The following is a 21531-nucleotide window of genomic DNA, read 5'->3' as shown; positions in this document are numbered from 1 at the left end:
GTTGTGTCTTCATTCTGTGAGCTTTGGACACTGTGCAAACCTTGGAGTTTGAATCACAATGTCCACCAAGACTAACACCACCACCACTGACCCAGGCGAGGTCGAGAAAACCCCCTTCTATGACGGTCACGGCACTGAAGAAGACCCTTTTGTCGTGGAGTTCCAGAAAGATGACCCAGGGAATCCAATGAACTGGGGTTCATTCCGAAAATGGTTCATCACGTCGATTGTGACGACGTCGGTTTTTGCTGTCACCTTGACCTCCTCGGCCTACGCTGTTTCCGCCAACGAGGTCTTTGAAGACTTCCCTAAGATCTCCTCCGAGATCTTCACTCTTGGTCTATCCCTCTTTGTGCTAGGATTCGCAATTGGTCCTGCCCTCTGGGGTCCTCTGTGAGTATCCATATTTCATGCGTTTCTATAGATTCTCTTGTGTCTTCGCATATTCACGCGCTAATATGTATTGACTCCAAAAGATCCGAACTATATGGAAGACAAAAGCTATGGATCATCACTCACGTTGCAATGGTGGCTTTTCTGGGTGGATCGGCTGGGAGTCAAAACATTGCCACGCTTCTGATCCTCCGATTCTTCGCTGGTACATTTGGGGCATCTCCTCTCGTGAATTCCGGCGGTACCATTGCCGATCTTTTCCCTCCAGCTCAGCGTGGTCTCGCTCTGACAGTCTACTGTGTTGCCCCATTCCTGGGGCCCGTACTCGGTCCGGTGATGGGTGGCTTCATCTCTGAGAATATCGGGTGGAGATGGGTTCAAGGCGTGTGTACAATCTTCATCGGAGTTGTTGGGATCTTAGGTGTGGTCTTCGTGCCAGAGACCTACGGTCCAGTTCTACTGCAAAACCGGGCAAAGCATCTCTCCAAGACAACTGCCAATGTCTACATCAGTGTTCTCGAGAAAAGCCAGGGCAAGAAGAAGCCATCAGAGGTCTTCAAGCGAGCCCTATTTCGACCCTGGATCTTCCTGTTCTTGGAACCTATTGTCTTGGTCGCCTCCGTGTACATGGCAATCATCTACGGAACAGTATACATGTTCATGGGTGCCATGCCAATCGTATACAATGAAGACCGCGGCTGGAGTGAAGGTATCGGCGGCCTGTCTTTCCTCGGTATTACCGTGGGGATCATTTTCGGCCTTCTTTATGCAATCTGGGACAACAACACCCGGTACATGAAACTAATTCTATCGAAATCTGCAACAGCCGAGTCTCGTCTCCCACCCGCTATCATCGGGGGTGTCGCGTTGCCGATTGGAATGTTCGCCTTTGCCTGGACCAATTTCCCCAGCATCCACTGGTCGGTTAGTATCATTCTGTCCGCTCCATTCGGATTTGGCTGCGTTCTTGTTCTTCTGCCTATCATGAACTATCTGATCGACTCCTACACGATCTACGCTGCCTCTGTGCTTGCCGCTGCAGCTATCTTCCGCTCCGTAATCGGTGCCGTGTTCCCTCTATTCACAACGCAGATGTACCACAACTTGGGAATCCACTGGGCGTCCAGTATCCCCGCGTTTCTGACATTGGCATGCATGCCGTTTCCCCTGATCATGTATCGCTATGGCGAGCAAGTGCGCATGAAGTGTAAGTATTCGTTTGAGGCGGCGGAAACCATGAAGAAGATGCAGATGCAGCAGGCACAGGCCAATCAAGCAAAGGAAGAGGAGGAGACAAAGGATGTCTCAGAATGAAAGCCTTCGATAGCAGACTGTGCTTTTGGGACGGAAATTCAGTGCAGTACCTATACATATTGGACTTGCCCCTTTTACATGAGGGGGAAGAAAATGCGCCGCTGAGAAAACAAGGTGTGTTTGATTGACGGGGCCTATATATTTTATAATAAATAGACTATAAATTCGACCGTTTGAATTGATAATATACCGCATATGCGTATCACGTAATTCTAGTATGCAAATGGGATTTGAACTGGTAGCCTCAAAGACTGTAGACTTTTTCAAATTCCCTAGTTCGCGCCATGTAATTTAGGTAAATCAGGCTTCCCTTATGGGTAGGACAGATGGTACATGATTCTGGCAGATTGTAAACCTCTCGCATAAATCGAAAACATAACCTTAACCCATATTTTACGATAGAGCCTAGCTCATTAACAACAAAGGCTAGTTAAGATGCCGTACCGGATGAATTGAGAACGAAGAAGGTTATTGGTTGCTACAGACTCAAGATCATGAAGACAAAATCATAATATGCCATTGTGTGAGAAAATACCTGAAAATCTGAATAGAAAAGGGAAGAGCAAGTTTCTCTCTACAGAAGCAGTAATCATGGGGCTGTGGTTATCTTATCACGACTATGGAAACTCCACCTTCAGTGTCAACTCATTCGAACTTCACGTGTGGACTGCGGTCCACAACATCCGCCGCCAAAAGAGTTAAACTCGGGCTTTGCATGATGTTGAAAATAGACAGCTCCGCAGCAGCACGACTAAAGAGCATATTGCGCACTTCGACAGCCACGAGGGAGTCGACTCCTTGCTGGGACGGTGACTGACTCAAGTCGACATCCTCAACAGGGACCAGAAACATATCGGCCAGCATGGCAGCAATAGCTGTCCCAACGACCCCAATAGCCTCATCTCTTGAAATACAAGCGGCCATTTGCAGGGCAAGACTGTCTGTCCCATCTTGCTCCTGTTCCTGCCCGATAGCAGCGGGAGATCGGTATTTAAGAGGTAAGACTCGCATGTCGCGGCCCAGGTCCCCATCAACATCCCAGTGAGAGCCAGGGCCGGAGTTTATGCCCCCGACAATGAATTGAGGGTCAAAAGGCGCTGAAATGGCTGACTCGAGTGAAGAGAGAACATGATCTTCGTCAATTACTCTGCGTCCGGCTTTGAGGAGAGACCTGCGGAGGGTCTCCGCTGAGCTGGCCTCGGCGACATATCCAACAGCATTCACGACGGAGAGGTCAATTGAAACAGCAGGAAGGCCACAATGCTTGACGCGCCAGTGTGCGAGAGCGTCTTCATAAGCACCAGCGGCCGAGTATGCGGATTGACTGGCATAACCGAGAATTCCGTTGATGGAGGAGAACAGGACGAAGAAGTCAACATCACCAGGTAGGTTAAACTGGTTATGTAAGTTCCATGCGCCTGACACCTTGCTCTGGATGGTGGACTTCCAGTCATCCAGCGTCATCTTCTCGACGAACGCGTCCTGTCCATCAATGAATATTAGCCTGGGAATGATAGAGTAGAGTTGTAATTTGAACTTACCCTCAGGACAAAAGCAGCATGAATGATACCTCTAATTGTTGGCAGCCCTTCCTGGACACACTCGTCAACGGCTCGGGCCAAATCATTTTCATCGGCAACGTCGCAACTGATAGGCAAAACACGATGGCATCCCGCTTCGCGGAGCTCACGAGCCAGAGCTGCCGTCTTTTCGCTTGTGGCAGCACTGCGTGAAAGTAGGACAAGATTTCTCGCTCCACGGGAGACCATCCAATGTGCTACACATTGTGCGAGGCCACCACTCCCACCGACGATCAAGTAGGATACATCCCCGGAGAGTTTTGCAGGCCTTTTTCGTGACAACACGGGAACCATTTCACCCGAGCTGACTGATAAAACGGCTTTGCCCAAGTATCGCTCCGCCTGCAACAGGTGAGCGGCCTTGGATATTTCTCCAAGTGGATATACATCAATAGGGTGCACAGGAGTTATTGTTTTAGTCTTTATGAGGTCCATCACCTCACGCAGGCATTTGTGACCCTGTAATCGCCGGTGCTTTAAAAGATTCGGAATATCGACAGTTGAGAAGGAAATACCCCGAGAGAAAAGACGCATTTCTACAAGGCTGTTTTCGTCTATATCCCGCCTGCCAATTTCGATGAAGTGCCCGAGAGGCGCGACCAAGTTGAGACTCTCTTGAAATAGTGATCCCGCCAGCGAGTTCAGGACAATGTCGACCCCATGACCACTAGTGGCAGCGCGAGTTTCAGCGCCAAAAGATGAGTCTGCGCAGCTAAATATGTGATCTGCGGGTATATCATACTTCAACATCATCAAACTCCGCTCACTGGGGCCATCGACAGTTGCAAAAACCTCTGCATGAAAGTGCCGGGCGATCATTATCGCCGCTTGCCCGACAGCTCCAGCCGCATTGTGAATGAGGATAGATTGCGAGTGCTGTAATTGTGCAATTTCCATAAGGGAATAGTATGCCGTAAGGAAGGCTTCGGGTATCGATGCGGCCTCGTGGAAAGTCATATCAGCTGGCATGTGTATGGCAAAGGTCCAGTCGAGAACCAGGCGGCTCGAGACCGATGGACAATCTGACACGCAAAGAACACGGTCACCGACTGCAAAGCCCTGGGAGGCCGCTTTGCTTCCAACTCGGGTGATGATACCAGCAAATTCGAGCCCAAGTGTAGAGCTCTCCCTGTCTCCAGGGCTGACGCCGTAAGCTCTGGGCTCTACTTCAATTGACGTGGTTGAAATGGGTTCACAATCGTCAGAAGCAGATTCATCGTCACCAAAGGCCAGATATTTGCGGTTGAAGCTGAGCGGACGATCTGCCTGATGGAATGGTTCAAGAGGTAGCGTCTCCGGCGTCTCAGCCTCCAAGGCATCAAGCGAAAGCAACCTGTCTCTTTCTACATCATGGTAGATTCGCGGGATTAGAATCATACCATCTCTCTCCGCAAATTCCAGCTCTGATGGGCCTCTCTCGGTAGGTGAATCATCCTCAGCGGTGCCGAAGGTCTGATGAAGTATCTGTGCGATTACAGATGCACCGGTTTCAGACCACTGTGCCCCCTTGGGACTCAAGTCTAGCGTGAGAAATTTGCGGCCAATGTATTCATTACGCAGAGAACGTACAAAGCCTGGGGCCAGGCTTAGCTCGGGCCTCTCACAATCAAGGGCGCCGCCACGAGTGACCCAAAGAAGCCCCTGGCAGCCAGTGCTCATGGTACGGATTCCTTCCAAAGAAGGTGAGTCGAGATCGTATAGAATTGGCTCATCCAGCTCGCCAAGGAAGACGACAATTTTATCAGCATAAAGTTCTGGATTGATTGCATTTGACTCAAGATCGTGTACAGCCAGGTCTTTGTTTTCGCCGAATTCTGCGAAGGCAGACAATGAATTTTTGAGGTCCTTTAGCCAGAATTCTGGTGGACAACCAGACCTTTTACTTGAAACAATAACAAATTTGCTGGCAGGGATCTTCGGAGAGATTGGCTTTGACACATTCGTCATCATTGTCACCGAGGACCAGTTTTCACCGTCACAGTCAGGCAGCTCGATCTTAGCTAAATTAAATCCAGCGCTCTGAAGACAGCGGTTCCAGAGATTGGAGTCGAGCTTTGGGTTTCTCTGGTCTTCGTGCGCGTCACTCAGCCACTGTTCAGAAATCAACCCGTTAACTAATTCGATTTCAATTTGGTCTTTGATATGTCCCATCAAAAGAAGAGTACCCTCGGGTTTAATGACGCGCCGAATATTGTCCAACGCCTTGGAAAAGGAGTCGGTGTTTTGGTAGACAAGAGAAGCGATGACGATGTCGTATGTGCCTTTTTCGAACCCTTGGGATGATGGATCGCGCTGTATATCAAGTTCATCGAACGACAACAAGTCTCCCCAGGAGGGGAAGGATTTCCGTGCGATGTCGAGGAGCGACGGTGAAATGTCTGTAAACTGATATGACGCGGCATTTGGACCACCTGAATCGGTTGTGCCCAAAGCTTCCAGGGCATACTTCGTCAAGGCACCAGTTGCTCCTCCTATTTCAAGAATCCGGGCGCGCGGGTTCTTGTGTGCGAGATGTCGAACTAGACCCTGAAAGCTGCGACCCCATTCGCTTTACCTTGGGTGTCTCGCTGTAAAAATGAGATAGCAGGTGATCATCTGGCAACAGTTCGAGCGGTGTCAATTGGCCTCGCAATATGGCCACCAATTGAGCACCTAGAAGATGGACTATCTCGCCGACAGCTCCATGCTTAGCGGCCTGGTTTATGTGCCTTTTTTTTTCTGAATCCGAAGCAGACATCCATTCGGCACTTCCGACGCATAACTCCCCAGATGTGGCGCGTTGGACGACAGCAGTCATCCATGAACGATACTTCGCATGATGCGGTTGCATCTGGTCCACATCTTGTGAAGTCAAAGCAAGAAGGGATTCTTGGAAGAAGTAAACGCAAGCACGCCAGACTTCCTTGGTAGCTTCAACCCCAGTGGGGTCGATGTTGCATGTCAATAGCTTTTTCACCTTATCTAAGCTTGAAGAAGAAGACATTGAAATATCGAGAGACCAAGAAATCTTGTTGTAAAATTCGTTCTCCCAAGACTCGCGTTTCTCAAGCGACATATTTCGTCCCAGGGACCGGTAAGAAAATCCTTTCATTTCAAGCACTACTTCTCCGGTAATATTGTCCGCAACTAGTACGTCTGCCTCCATTTCGAGAGTCTCATTTCGAATGAGCGAGGACTGGACTTCGAAGAGATGTCCTGGACTGTTGCTAATTTCGCTGGATACCCAAAAGTTCTCAACAGATCGGGGGACCTTGGCAGCATTTTCACGGCCTGCAATTCCTGGAAGAGCAGAGTATGGGGCAGTGACGATTGAATCCAGAGTTACAGGATGTAGAACGTTGTCCCGGGGAAGGTCCTTAGGTAGCGAAGTGTCTGGAACGATGATAGTCACAAGACTGCGCATTTCTGGACCGGGCTGGGTGATGCTTTTGATATTCTGGAAAATCGGACCGTGGGCGATTCCCAAGGCTTTCAGATTGGTGAACAAATCATTGGGAATTAGGCGCCGAGCATAGCCTTGCTTATGTTCCGAGACTGTCCGAGTAGTTTCCGAAGAGGACATTTCGTAGTCGACGGAGATCAGCCCTTTAGCATGTTGAGTCCACAGATTATCCATAGTGACCGTCCAGACTTCGAAATGGTGCGACCCACGAGCGCTAACATCTCTAGCGCTAACGGGTCGAAGTGTAGTCTGAATCTCAATGCCATCTGAGCCTTCCGGAATCATGAGAGCTTGTAGAAAATCGACATCTTTCAATCGATAGCCGCAGATTTTCTTCATCTTGGTCGTGGGGTCCGTCCCCGAGAATTGACGGATTGCTTCGATCGCCAGACACATGTATCCTGCAGCTGGATAAACAACGTTTTGCTGGATAGCATGATCCCGGGTCCACGGCGACTCAGATATCCGAAGGACATGCCGCCAGGATGGCGTGAGTGGATTCGATCCCTCAACGAGTGATCCGAGAAGATCGTGAGGGGGCTGTGACCTTTCTCGGAGAGCTCTGTTCAATCGCGGCTCAACCCAGTGTTTGACCTGATGATTCCAAGGATAGGATGGCAGATCTGTCAATACTTTGACGTGTCGAGATCTGCCGTACGGAAAGTTCACTTCCTCCATATCAACGGGATATCCTTCTTGCAACAGGCTAGCAGCGAGCGCTTGCATGCTAGCTGTCGCGCTTGTTTTTCGAATAAGGGTGCCATAATATGGAAGCTGCAAATCTTTGAACTCGGGGAGCGCGAGGATCTGCTGTATAGGGCCTCCTAGAGCTGTATGAGGACCAACCTCAACGATGACATCCACGTTGGAGGCAGATATCTCTGACTCGCCTAGAATCATATCGGTGAAGGCGGCAGTAAATTGGACAGGGCGTAACAAGCTTTCAACCCAGTGCTCAGGACGGGCGATTTCGTCGAGAACAGTAATCCGGCCACCAGTTACCGGGGATGAGAAGGTGACATCCCTCGGGCCATCTAGAGCATCGGTGTCCTGTCCTATGAGATCCAGAGCTTCGCAATATACATTCGCAATTGGTTCCATATGATGGGAGTGCCATGCAGTGTCTACCTTCAGACGACGAGCGAAGACACCATTGGCATTAGCAAGATCTTCCAATTCCATCACCGCAGAGAGATCTCCCGAGCAAGTTATGCTCGTGGGACTGTTAACACACGCCACAACGGCCTTGCCTGATCTCAGCATGCTTAGGTACGACTCAGTCTCTTCCAAGCTGAGCCCGACAGCAATCATACCGCCCTTCAGTGGGCCTTGCAGACTCTTGTCTGATGCCAGAACAGCGCGAAAATAGGAAAATGCCAGGGCCGCCCGGTAGCTCAGTGCCCCAGCAGTGTAAGCGGCAGCAATCTCTCCACTAGAGTGACTTGCAACAGCGACAGGAACAATATTCCAGGCGCGCAGAAGACGGACAAGGGAAATCTGGAGTGCAACACATATGGGTGTACTCAAGCCGACTTCGTTAATGCGAGTAGTCTCGGCATCGCGCGATAGTTCCTCAATCAAGGACCAGTTGGCGCCGAACTCCCTCAGATATTCTTCGGCCTCTTCGAGCGAGGCCTTGTATACGGGGTACGCATCGATAAGCTCTCTACCCATAGCATGCCATTGTGCACCCTGGCCAGTAAAGACCATGCCGATTCGCGGGCGACGTGAGCTGCGCGTGGGCTTGAACTTGGGCGATCTGAGGTCTTGTGAGACCGTGCTACTTCCGTCCATGATAGAGACTGGATATGCTGCTGTCCATGGAAATCTAGTACGGCGTACACCCAAGGTGTAAACGACGCTTTCGAGGAATGCCTTTGGATCTGGGTGCGTTGGCCGATCTTGTTCCAAGAAATCCGCCAGATTCGTGATCATTCTCTGGCAAGCCTGCTCGTCCTTTCCACTCAGGACCAGGACTTTGGAGCCATGAATATTGGCTTTTTCATGGGACTTGAGTTTCAGAATGGTTTCGCCTGTTTTGGAATTGGCATTAATCCTGTTGCTGTGTCCTCTGGTTAATCCAACCGAGTACGCGGTAGAGTTGACGACATCCGAGACCCATGGGGCGCTGTCTTCTAAGATGATATGGGCATTACTGCCTCCATACCCAAAGTTATTGATCGAAGCGCGCCGAACTAGTCCTGGTGGCCATTGTTCCAATTCTCGGACCAGCTTGAGATTCCATTCTTCCAAGGCCAGCTTTGGGTTCGGTTTCTCAAAGTTGATAGACGGCGGAATAACACCTTTTTCAATAGCAAGTGCGGTTTTGATAATGCTTCCCAGCCCACTTGCCGCTTCAGTGTGGCCAATATTGGTTTTGATAGACCCGATTAGTAGCGGTTCCTGGTTGGATGCAAAGATCGATGCAATGGCGCGTGCCTCGACGGTATCTCCCGCCTGTGTGCCAGTGCCATGGGCTTCAAAGTACTGGGTTTCTCGCGGATCAAGCCCTGCTTTCCGATAGCATCCACGCACTAAAGCCTCCTGTGCATGTAGGCTTGGGGATGTGATGGTTTCGGTTCTTCCGTCTTGATTGAGCATTGATTCACGGATCACGGCTCTTATGGGGTCACCCATCGCAAGGGCATCTCTCAAGCGTTTCACGATTACAGTTGCCACGCCTTCACCACGTCCGTACCCACTGGCGCGTGAGTCGAATGCATAAGACTTTCCGTCTGCGGACAGGAATCTTGGATCCTGTTAGTGTTACTCTAGAGATGTTGGCAGATATGAGGCTCACTCACCCTGCGGATCCCAAGGCCTTGAACATATCAGGGTTCAGGGTAAGATTGGCCCCGCCCACAATTGACATGTCTGCCTCTCCAGTCCTCAGACTCTGGACTGCTTGATGCAACGCGCTCATTCCTGATGAGCAGGCTGTCTCTATTGTCATGCTCGCTCCCTGGAAATCAAAGAAATGTGAGATGCGATTAGACATCATTGGGACACCGGTTCCCGTTGCCATCAGTCGAGGGAGATTATCGGCATCTCTGAGTAAACCGTCTCTGTAATCATGCACAAACACTCCCATGAAGACCGAGGTGTTTGATCCTGCAACTTCAGCGAGTGGTAAACCAGCTATTTGGCTTGATAATTAGTTCAGTTTCTCAATAGTCTAGACGAAGAAAGAACAAAAGTATTGGTACTCACCATTTTCCAAGGCCTCGTATACGGACTCTAGCTGTAGACGGTATTGGGGGTCCATTGACTGCAATACAGTCAGTACTGAATTGTGACAAAATGAATAAAGGTCCTAGCATGAGTTACTCACAGCAGCTGTCTCCCCCGAATAGCCAAAAAAGGCTGCATCAAACAATCCGACATCTTCCTGCAGAAAATGTGCACCTCGAACGTGCGTCTAAACATGACCAGATCAGCATGACTGCCGCTGAAGCTTTCAGAATTTGGAAGAGCCTTACTGTATTCAGTCGCTCATTATTTGGATTGTATATCCCATCTGGATGAAACCTAGACTCTGGGAAAGGCGACCAGCCGCTTCTTCCCTCAACCAACATGTCCCAGAGCTGATCGGTATTCACTGCATCTCCGGCAAATTTGGCGCTCATTCCTATGATTGCAATGGGCTCGCTGGCCCAGCCATTGTTGAGTGTGTCCCCGGCGCTTCCCATCTTGTCTTGCAATAATTTTCAGACAAATGGGTTGGGAAATTGAAGCGTTGATGTCGGTATATCAGAGCCCGACAGGTTTATGGGAGCCCTCTAATGGGTTCAGAGAAGTAGATGGCCTCCATTTAGACCATGTCCTGTATCGTGCAGGTAATGGGGCCATGCTGACCCCATTTACGACCGGAGTAGATCGAAGTGATACACTTGATTGGAGCATGGTGTGTTTCAAACGCTTCTTCGCCAGGCCGGAGTAAATCTGACTCCTTTCGCACCGCGCGGAGGAGTGGAGAATTAATTACTCCGCGTGGTCTTCAAGTCCGTAAACTATCCATCCACACTGTTTTGGCACCTCGCATAATCTCTCCGATTCAGATCTCATTGATTGTCAGACTGGGGCTGTGATGATACTGGTAGGCAAAGATGATGTTTCTCCGGGAAATCTCGTGGGAAGCCGTAAAAGCCGGCCATGTCGTTGTCTTTCGACTTCCAAGGGCTGCACTTCATCGCAAAGTGCAATCAGTGGTACATCAACATTTGCCACAAAAGTGTACTCATCTGTGATATCTTGAACGGGCGACAATTGAATTATGGTCATGTCGACTTCCAGGACGCTCCTGTTGTTTGGGCCTGGGGCCATGTCGTTGGATGAGGCCTACTTCAACCGCATCCTTGCATTCGTGAAAGAGGACCCCACCAGTCGCTGGGCTGTCAACGCCATAGAAGATATCGAGGGTGGATGGGAGTCTCTATCCAGATCGATCCCGAAATTGCAATATACATCTGGCAGTGACCATGCTCGCAGACTCGGGGACTGGCTTCGAACTGGTGTTATAAGCCCACAATCTACGGTCTCCGATCTTCCGAATGCCATTCTTGGCCCTCTTGTGATTATCGCACAGCTCGTCGAATTTCTACAATATGCTGAGTCCTCATCACAATCACCGCCAGGGTCTGGACAGGGGTTTAACCTGCCGTCTCCTGCCCACACCGAGACTGTCGGGTGCTGTCTCGGTGTATTTAGTGCCCTTGTCGTCTCCTCTAGCTCTTCTTGGGCCCAGTTTCGTCACAACGCTGCGGCGGTTCTCCGCGCGGTCTTTGTACTAGGAGCCCTTTCAGATGCGCAAGATACATCCGAGTTTACTGGGCCGTCTATCTCGCTGATAGCCTTCTGGCGAGGAGGACAATCGCTGGCCGACCTCAAGAAAGTGCTGGATAAATTCCCCGATGTTAGTTTATCCTTATTCATTTACATGCCTTGGAAGTTGAACTAACAGACCCCGGAAACAAGGCATATATTTCTGTTCTATACGACGACAATAGAGCGACTGTGACAGCCTCTGCTCGTACTGCTTCGGCATTGAAGAGTCATCTGCAAAATGTCAACATAAACACCAATGAGACCGAGTTCCATGGACGTTTTCATGCCGGATCACTCTACGAGGAGGATATTGAACAATTCTTTGCTTTCTGCAAAAAGCACCCCCTTTTCCAACTTCCAGATGCTTCTTCCCTTATCCTGCCCACTCGCGTCAATTCGGCATCAGTTATGGCGTGCACAGAAAACGTACTGGAGGCGGCATCGCGCGCCTTTCTCGTGGAGCAGTTCAACTGGGTCAAGACCTTCCGTGCCGCAAGCTCTAGCTCTTTGCAAGACAGAAACTCGAGGGTTGTTGAATTCGGCCCGGAGCGATGTGTTCCCCCGACACTCTTACGAAGGCTGAATAGCCAAGTTGCTCACTTCAACTTCGAAAGTAGCCCCAAGAGCTCCATTACTGTTTCGATACCAGATGCCGCTGAAAACGACATCGCTGTTATTGGAATGTCGTGCCATGTGGCCGGAGCTCAGGACCTCGAACAATACTGGAAGATCCTGTTGGAGGGCAAATCGCAACACAAAGATCTCATTCCTAATCCCCGTTTTGCAATGAACACGGTTTTTCGTCCCGGAGACGATGACCAGAGGAAATGGTACGGAAACTTTATCGATGATTATGATGCTTTCGACCACAAGTTCTTCAAAAAGTCCCCCCGCGAAGCGCTTCATATGGATCCCCAGCAAAGACTCATTCTCCAAACTGCCTATCAGGCCGTGGCACAGTCAGGCTATTACCATAGATATGATGCAGACCCTCGCATTGGTTGCTATATAGGCTGTGTTGCCAATGACTACGAGAACAATATTTCCCACATTACACCTACTGCTTTCTCAGCCACGGGTGCTCTCCGGAGCTATATTTCTGGTAAAGTCAGTCATTATTTTGGGTGGACGGGTCCCGCCATGATGATTGACACGGCTTGCTCGGCATCAACTGTCGCTATTGATCTAGCCTGTCGAGCTATCTTAAGCGGGGACTGCTCAGCGGCATTGGCTGGTGGAACCAACTTCTACACGACACCGATGTTCTTTCAAAACCTTGCCGCGGGGTCTTTCCTCAGCCCTACAGGACAGTGTAAACCTTTCGATGGGAGGGCCGATGGATATTGCCGCGGTGAAGCTATTGGAGCTGTTTTCCTCAAGAAATTGACCCATGCCATCGCCGACGGTGACCAAGTCCTCGGCGTTATTTCTGCAACAGCTATCAACCAGAACCAGAACGACACACCCATCTTTGTTCCGAACCCATCCTCGTTAACAAATGTCTTCCAAACTGTCGTCAGCAAAGCTGGGCTGGATGCCAAAGATGTCTCGGTTGTGGAGGCTCATGGAACTGGCACTCCAGTGGGCGACCCTGCTGAGTACGCCAGTATACGCCAAATATTTGGCGGTCCCGCCCGCGCAGGCCTGAAGCCTTTGCAGGTAGGCTCCGTTAAGGGCCTTATTGGTCATACTGAAGGTGCATCTGGTGTGATAGCACTGATCAAGATGTTACTGATGATGCAAGAAAGCCGTATACCACCACAGGCCAGCTTTACCTCAATCAGTCCTTCTATCAAGGCCACACCGTCAGACAACATGAGCATCACTACCGAACCTGTTCCTTGGGATGACAAACTGAAGGTCGCTCTGATCAACAACTATGGCGCAGCTGGATCGAATGCCTCGATGGTGGTGAAGCAGGCGCCCAAATCAGCTTGGCAAACCGAGAATCGGAAACCACACAATGCATCGGCTTCTCAAACTTTCCCATTCAAATGTCCGATTTATATTTCTGGTCTCGATGATAAAGCTGTGCAAAGCTATTCTGAGCGACTGCGCCAGTTTATCAAGAATCAGCCTTTGTCCAAAGACCGACTTGGAATCGAGAACCTGGCGTTTAATATAAATCGACAGTCCAACTGGTCCCTTGGTCGAAGTCTTATTCTCAGTGCCCAATCAATCGATGAGCTCGAACAAAAATTGCTCTCTCCTCAAACAGCAGACACGCCTCGTGAGCGTCCAGTAATTCTATGCTTTGGTGGCCAGACCTCCAAGTCTGTGGGGCTAGATCGCGGTTTGTTTGAAAAGGCTGCGGTCTTGCGACTTCATCTCGATAAGTGCGACACCGTTTGCAAAGCTATCGGCGCAGGTAGCATCTATCCCCGGATCTTCGACCATGAAGCAATCCAAGATCCATCGGTGTTGCAGCCACTTTTGTTCTCCATGCAGTATTCATCTGCCATGAGCTGGATCGACTGTGGTATTAAGCCTGTAGCCCTTGTTGGCCACTCCTTTGGCGAACTCACTGCGCTGTGCGTATCTGGGGCACTCGCCCTGGAAGATGGCTTGAAGATGATCTTTGGAAGGTCTAAGATCATAAGTCAGGCATGGGGCCCTGAGAAAGGATCGATGATGGCCGTCGAGGGCGATCAAAAAGACATTGAAGACTTGCTGTCGTCCACAAATCTACGTGCCACTGGAGCCAAAACAAATGATATTGCTACTATTGCCTGTTTCAACGGACCGAGAAGCTTTACTCTCGCCGGGTCCACTGCTGCCATAGATGCTGTTCAACAGACAATCTCCACTCGTGGCGTTGCCATCAAGCACAAGAGACTGGATGTGACCAACGCTTTCCATTCGGTACTCATTGAGCAGTTGAAGCCGGAACTGGAGGCACTGGGCCGCAAGATAAGTTTCGGACAACCCAAGATTCACCTGGAGCGAGCTACTGCGGAGAAGGAAGCTGGTCCCGTTCCAGCTACGTACGTTTTCGACCACTTGCGGCAACCGGTCTACTTCAACCACGCAGTCCAGAGACTGTCAAAGCAGTATACGGAAGCAGTTTGGCTAGAGGCTGGCTTCAACTCGACCATAGCGACCATGGCAAGCAAAGCCTTGGGTTTACCCAAAACCTCGACTTTCCAGGCAGTTAACATAACTGGCTCTACCCAAGGGGTACAGCAGCTTGCCGATGTCATACTCAGCCTATGGAAGGTTGGAATACGCGTCGCTTTCTGGCCACACTCTCACGCGCAGACTTCGGAATATGCCCCCGTCATTCTCCCGCCTTATCAATTCGAGAAACAGCGGCACTGGCTTGAGTTCAAGGCGCCTCCCGAGCCTGTCATTGTGGAGGTGCCTTCACATCACAAGACTCGCGCTGAAATAGATACCCCACCGATGGACCTCTTCACCTTCCTTGGCTTTGATGGCAATGACAGAGAAAAATGTCGATTCCGCATCAACACTGAGGTCAAGCAATACAAGGATGTTGCCTCTGATCATAGCATCGCCATGGCAGGCCAAGCGTGTCCGCCGACTTTTGCGATCGACATTGCGATTCAGGCCATTACGAGCGTTCATCCGGAGCTGAGTGAGAGCAAAAGTCTCCAGCCTCTGATCTTCAACATTTCTAACCAAGCTCCAATAATCGCGCAGTTTTCCAATGCCGTTCTTCTTGAATTTGAAAGGCTTGGTAGTGATTCTGCGGGATGGAACTTTAAGATAAGCAGCCATAGTGGTACCGATGACGATGTTGTTCACATGCTTGGACAGCTCTACTTCCAACGTGTTGACGACGCCCACTCGATTCTGGAATTCGGCCGACTGGAGCGTCTCATAACCCACGATCGTTGTCTCCGCGCCTTTGAGTACAGTGATGATGCCGACGAGGTAATCCAGGGACGCAGCATCTACAAGGCCTTTTCTCATGTTGTAGATTATGGCGCGAGATTCAAAGGCCTGCAAAAGCTAGTTGGGCGATCCACCGAGTCTATCGGTAGGATCATCCGGTGTCGACCCGGCGAGTCCTGGCTGGACTCCGCGCTTAGCGAAACATTTACTCAAGTTGGTAGTATATGGGTCAACTGCATGGCCCAAGCTCGTCAGAATCTCGATGATCATGTTTACATGATCTCTGCAATTGAACAGTGGATGAAGTCACCGAGCACGTTGACCAGGCTTGAAAAGGGCTCTCACGATAATAACCAAAGCGAGTGGCATGTACTGGCGCAGCATAAGCGTATTGATGATGCTTTCATCACGGATATATTTGTCTTTGATGCGACATCTGGATCGCTGGAGGAAGTCATACTAGGAGTCAAATATTCTCCTGTATCGCAGTCAGTGCAATTGCGGCTAGTTTTGAATGGGAAAACCACGTTTGCTAACAGTGTATAGAAGTACATTCATTGATTCTGTTCCCTCAGCACCAGCAATGCCGCTGGCAACTGTTCGCCCTCTGAATGTTTCACAAATTCCCAACAAAGACCCTGCAACTCACCATGCACAAACTACAAACTCCTCCATTGAATCCAGAACAGAGTTCCGCGCAAGTGTTAACACGCCGAAGAGGGAGACCAAATCTGATCTCTGGGTCAAGCTTCTTCCTGTTCTCGCCGATATTTCTGGGCTCGAAAAAGAGGAGATCAATCAGTCTGACTCGCTTGCCGACATTGGTATCGACTCCCTGATGGGAATGGAAATGGCCCGCGAAGTTGAGAAAACTTTCAATTGCACATTGGAGCAGTCTGAGCTTATGAGTATCTTCGACATTCCGGGAATTCTGAGCTTCCTCCAATCTACACTCTGTCTTGAGGATAGCGACGGTTTCTCTGAAAGTTCGATTTCCGCGCTACAAAAGACCCCCGAATCCAGCGATGGAGCCATACCGTCTACACCAAGCTCGATTGATGACTACGTACATCTTACTCAAGATCAGTCTGACCTTGGAAAAGGTCTTCAACTACCATCATCTGCCATCCTGGAGACTTTCCACGAGACAAAAGAGAAGACCGACGACTATCTTAAAAGCTGGAAATGCGCCGGGTACCTGAATGGGGTTTCTCAAAAGCAGACCAGGCTGTGCCTGGTCCTTACAAGCAAGGCATTTAAGCAGCTTGGTTGCGACCTCGACTCAGCAAGACCCGGGGAAGTGCTCCAGCCTGTTCCATTTGTCTCTCGTCATCATCGCTTCCATGACTACCTTTACAAGATGCTTGAAGAGGCGAGAATAATCGACATCGATGATGGTACCATCACACGCACGGCCATTCCGCTTCCAACACAGACCGCCGAGGCAATTCTGGACGACTTGATGCGGTATCACCCAGAAGATGGATCATCCCACCAACTGACTTACAATGTTGGCTCGCGAATGGCGGACGTTTTGTCGGGAAAGGCTGATGGTCCCCAGTTGATTTTTGGAGATTCCAAAAATCGAGAGCTGGTCGCTGCATTCTATGGTGAACTGCCTTTCAACAGACTGTACTTCCAGCTGATGGCTGAGTTTCTCTCTCGCCTCACAGCAAAGCTGGGGCTTCCTTTGCAGAATCAGGGACCTCTCCGAGTTCTGGAGATGGGCGCTGGAACTGGTGGAACGACAAAAGTGCTCGTTCCCGCACTAGCCCAGCTTGGTATCCCAATTGAATATACCTTCACCGATCTTTCACCATCTTTGGTAGCTCAGGCCAAGAAGAAATTCAAGCAGTACCCTTTCATGAAGTTTGCTGTACATGACATCGAACAACCGCCGTCCGATCCGCAATTGACAGGCTCGCAACATATTGTCATCGCGAGCAATGCTGTACATGCCACCCACTCACTGCAAGGATCGGCACAGAACATTCGCAAATTCCTTCGCCCAGATGGGTTCCTGATGCTTCTCGAGATGAACAGCACACTTCATTGGGTTGACGTGGTATGGGGCACCCTGGAGGGCTGGTGGCTGTTTGATGATGGACGAACGCACGCCGTCGTCAACGAGCGGCGGTGGGAGAAGGATCTTCTCAACTCAGGCTACAAACATGTCGAGTGGACCGATGGGAAGTTGCCCGAGGTTCGCGTTCAAAGGGTCATCATCGCTCTCGCCGGTGATAGCACGCATAATACCGACCGCTTGGCTCCCTCCCCGATTAATCTACCCGCCCGTCTGGACAGCCACGACACACTCTCCGATGATGAACTGAAGACCAGGAAGGCCGCTGCAGATGAATACGTGAGAAAAGCGATTGAAGGCTTCTCCATACTCGATCACTCCGATGAGATCAACTCGAATACCTCTGCCAAATGTGTCCTAGTCACGGGTGCAACTGGAAGCCTGGGCAGCCACATTGCTGCACATTTGGCCAATCTGCCCTCGGTGGAGCGCGTTTATCTCCTGAATCGGCCCGGAAAGACGAGGTCCAAGGATGCCGCCGGCCGTGATCCTTTACGCCGTCAGATCCAGGCCTTTGAGTCGAAACTCATCACCCTGGACGCCATTGCACTCGCCAAGTTGAAGGTAATCGAGACCGATTCATCAATGCCGCTTCTGGGTCTTGATAGTGAACAATATCGAGATCTTCTTGTCCATGTCACACACGTCATTCACAATGCTTTTCCTGTCAACGGCATGCTCTCACTAAAGCAGAATGAGCCTCAATTCGCAATCATGCGCCACCTCGTCGATTTAGCAGCTGGTGTCTCAGCCCGCCGTAGGACCACCGATTTCAAATTCACTTTCCAGTTCATCTCATCCCTTTCAGCGGTTGGCAAGTTCCCATCAACCCACCCAGGCGAGATTCAGGTACCCGAGGAACAGCTAGACATCGACAGTGCCCTTCCGAACGGATATGGCGGGGCCAAGGTGATCTGTGAACGGATTCTTCTCGAGACTCTAGGCCAACATCCAGATCAATTCCGCGCAATGACTGTGCGATTGGGTCAGTTATCTGGATCTATGGTGACTGGCTACTGGAATCACATGGAGGTGCTTGGGTTCCTGTTCAAATCGGCCCAGACCTTGCGCAGCCTTCCTGCTGTGGGTGGTGTCCTATCCTGGTTACCTCTCGAACAGGCTTGTGCTACACTTGCGGATCTACTGCTTCGTGATGCGCCAGACTGTCACCCCATCTATCATGTTGACAACCCACTCCTCAAGCGGTGGGAGGAGATGGTGTCCGTGATTGCTGAGGAGCTCGGCATCCCGGGGAAAAATGTGGTCCCCCTCGATGAGTGGCTTAGACGCGTACAGGCATATCCGGGGGAGAATCCCTGGGACAACCCGGCCGCTAAAGCGATCGACTTTTTCGAGCACAAGTTTGAACACATGTCTTGCGGAGGAGTGACTATGGCTACGAACAATACTTTGGAGCATTCGGCGACTTTAAGGGCTGCACAGCCGATTCGCGATGAGGTAGTGAGGAACTATTTCCAATTCTGGAGGGAAACTGGATTTCTACGTTGATTTGACCATTTTGAGCCACGATACCTTCAAGGTATTGCCAATCTGCCCTTTTGCAGTATTTACCATAGACAGATTGTATACAGAGAATTCATGCTGCTCTTTATATTGCGCATTGTATCCGAATCTAGTTGTCTACATTTCAACTATTTGCCTCAGGCTGCAGTCTTCAATAATCGAACACTTTCAACTTGTAGTATGGGGATCACCATTTACAAAGCTATAAAATCCATTTCACAGGGGAGCTTCTCATCAAATACATATACGCGGGCAATAATATTGAAAGACTATATCCACTTCATTCTGTCAAATTTCAAACTTACCCAGAATTTCCAATTTGAAGTCAGTGAACTCACGCTCCAGATGAATTCATACTACCTCATCTCTATCATTGTGAACCCTGCCACTGACTATCTATCAGTCAAGAACTTGAGGTTCTCGAGCTAAGATACTTTCAACTCCGAAGTCCGCCACTGAGACTCGGCTGCATTGGAAAGTTAGTCCGGAACTCCGTTTGTGAGGTTGAATTGATCCAAAACATGAATGATGTCCCCCGCAGTCACAAGAAACTCCGCTATCTGTGTGACAGAATGGAAGGCCCGAGAAGATATCGGATCAGAGTGTACGTCTTTACCCTTCTACATTCCATAGCAGAAAGCATAGAAAATTTCTAGCTTTTGTGGAAACCGTTACTCCAATCCATTCGCCCATATCCTCAAGACTAAGGAACTCAACCCTCATTCATTTCATCATGACTCGAACCAACAAGCAATCACTTGAAGTAGCCATCATTGGCGGCGGCATAACCGGCCTCGCATTGGCTCTAGGGCTGCTGAATCGCGGCGTGGATTTCACTATCTACGAGCGGGTACAGAAGTTTGAAGAGCTCGGCGTTGGCATTACCTTTACTCCCAACGCCCAGCGCGCTATGGAGGCTTTGGATCCCCGCGTATTACAAAGTTTCATCAGTGTAGCGACGCAATCTTCAGGAGGGACCATCAGTTTCGTCGACGGGTTCCGTGAACAAGGCGAAAATCCGCACATATCTGTCGAGGACCCGTTTTTTCAAGTTGATATCAAGGAGGGATTCAAAGCTTGTCGGCGATGTGATTTTGTGGACCAGATCGCAAAGTACATACCAGTAGAGAATGTTCGGTTTGGGAAGTCGTTGGAATCCGTCGAAACCGATGATGATTCGGGAAAAGCTATTCTAACATTCCGAGATGGGGAGAAAGTGAAGGCAGATATTGGTGTGTCAAGTTCAATGTGGTGATCTATGGGATCGCAATTTCTTCCAAGAATTCGTCGGCCAGGCTTACCATGAAATACATATATAGTTATCGGCTGCGATGGCATCCGCTCTCGCGTGCGCACCTCCATGTTTGGATCTGGCCCAAACAGTCCACGAGCTCAGTACTCACACCAACTCGGATTCCGGAGCATGGTGCCTTTGGAAAAAGCAGTCGAAGCTATAGGCCAGAAGAAGGCCTCGAAGGTACTCATGCATACTGGACCGAATGCGTTTGTGCTGAGCATACCCTTGCCGCAGTCAATGCAATGCACGTAGAGGCATTCGTCATGGATAAGAAAGAGTGGCCCGAATTCCAAGCAGGTAGCGACAGCAAACGATATGTGCTTCCAGCAACATCAGAAGAGATCACCAATGTATTCGCTGACTTTGGCCCGACTGCCCGAACGCTTGTGTCTTTGCTCCCGGAGAAACTCGACAAATGGGCAGTTTTTGACATGCTAGATGCCCCCGTGCCCACGTACGCTCGCGGCTGTGTGTGTCTGGCGGGCGACTCAGCACATGCTTCTACGCCAAATCACGGCGGCGGCGCTGGGGCTGGCATTGAAGATGCGCTTGTTCTTGCTGAGGTTCTTGCCGTGTTAATGAATAGGTCGAGTTCAAAAGACTCGGGGATCTCAGAAGCACTTGCAGTGTATAGCGAGGTGCGCTATGGACGATCGCAGTGGTTGGTCCAGAGCAGCAGACACATTGTTGAGCTCTTTACTTGGAAGGATCGTGAATATGGGACGGATATTGAAAAGTTCGGTCAGGATATCAAAGAACGAAGTCACAAGCTGTGGGACTATGATACCGTTGGCATGATCCAGGAGACACTACAGAAGCTGGAAAAGCGATTGAGTTGAATCCTTTCCCTTTGTTCTGTCATAGGTTATTGCTACAGTATAAGAGATTGGTTTACGGAAATAGCAGGAGTATTCGGTTTTTAATCTCTTCCCAGCCAATCTAATATAGCCGACTATCTCCATGGAGTCCTGAATTCTCGTCCAGTGTGGTTCCAAAGCAAAGAAGATCATCATGATGATCTTCAACATGAACTGGTAAGAAACTCCCTTCCTTTGCCTCCTTGTGTTAAGTCAACGTTGTCCCTTGAGTCTGGATATAAAATATATGATCACACCCAGACTATGATCTGTATACTGTCAACCAACGCTGGTGATCGTAGGATCGTAGTACGTGTGAGCGGGAGGCGCGTCAAGTGGACGATATATTCGGAACATAATCC

The 21531-nt window shown here is 49.9% G+C and overlaps 4 protein-coding genes across 4 annotated transcripts; 3 read left to right on the top strand and 1 right to left on the bottom strand.

Annotated features, from left to right (window-relative positions):
- Positions 1-58: 58 nt before the first annotated feature.
- N7469_007281 (MFS transporter) lies at positions 59-1707 on the top strand (the record flags this gene model as incomplete). The annotated part of the gene is made up of 2 exons (XM_056646199.1): positions 59-393; positions 477-1707. 2 exons carry the CDS (start codon positions 59-61, stop codon positions 1705-1707), a joined length of 1566 nt encoding a protein of 521 aa, XP_056499640.1.
- Positions 1708-2352: 645 nt separating this feature from the next.
- Positions 2353-10418, bottom strand: N7469_007280 (type I polyketide synthase; the record flags this gene model as incomplete). Its single annotated transcript, XM_056646198.1, has 7 exons — positions 2353-3189; positions 3249-5813; positions 5842-9478; positions 9534-9867; positions 9940-9997; positions 10061-10147; positions 10209-10418. The coding sequence occupies 7 exons, from the start codon at positions 10416-10418 to the stop codon at positions 2353-2355; spliced, it is 7728 nt and encodes a 2575-aa protein (XP_056499639.1).
- Positions 10419-11002: 584 nt separating this feature from the next.
- N7469_007279 (uncharacterized protein) lies at positions 11003-19000 on the top strand (the record flags this gene model as incomplete). The annotated part of the gene is made up of 3 exons (XM_056646197.1): positions 11003-11641; positions 11704-15896; positions 15955-19000. 3 exons carry the CDS (start codon positions 11003-11005, stop codon positions 18998-19000), a joined length of 7878 nt encoding a protein of 2625 aa, XP_056499638.1.
- Positions 19001-19748: 748 nt separating this feature from the next.
- Positions 19749-21151, top strand: N7469_007278 (FAD-dependent oxidoreductase; the record flags this gene model as incomplete). The annotated part of the gene is made up of 2 exons (XM_056646196.1): positions 19749-20266; positions 20335-21151. 2 exons carry the CDS (start codon positions 19749-19751, stop codon positions 21149-21151), a joined length of 1335 nt encoding a protein of 444 aa, XP_056499637.1.
- Between the last annotated feature and the right edge of the window lie 380 nt (positions 21152-21531).

This window comes from Penicillium citrinum (assembly GCF_028827155.1).
Source record: "Penicillium citrinum strain IBT 23319 chromosome Unknown utg000006l:1.0-3011923.0:1.0-3012962.0, whole genome shotgun sequence".
NCBI lineage: Eukaryota > Fungi > Ascomycota > Eurotiomycetes > Eurotiales > Aspergillaceae > Penicillium > Penicillium citrinum.
Note: the sequence above shows the minus strand (reverse complement) of the source record. Positions and strands in the feature narration are given on the sequence as shown.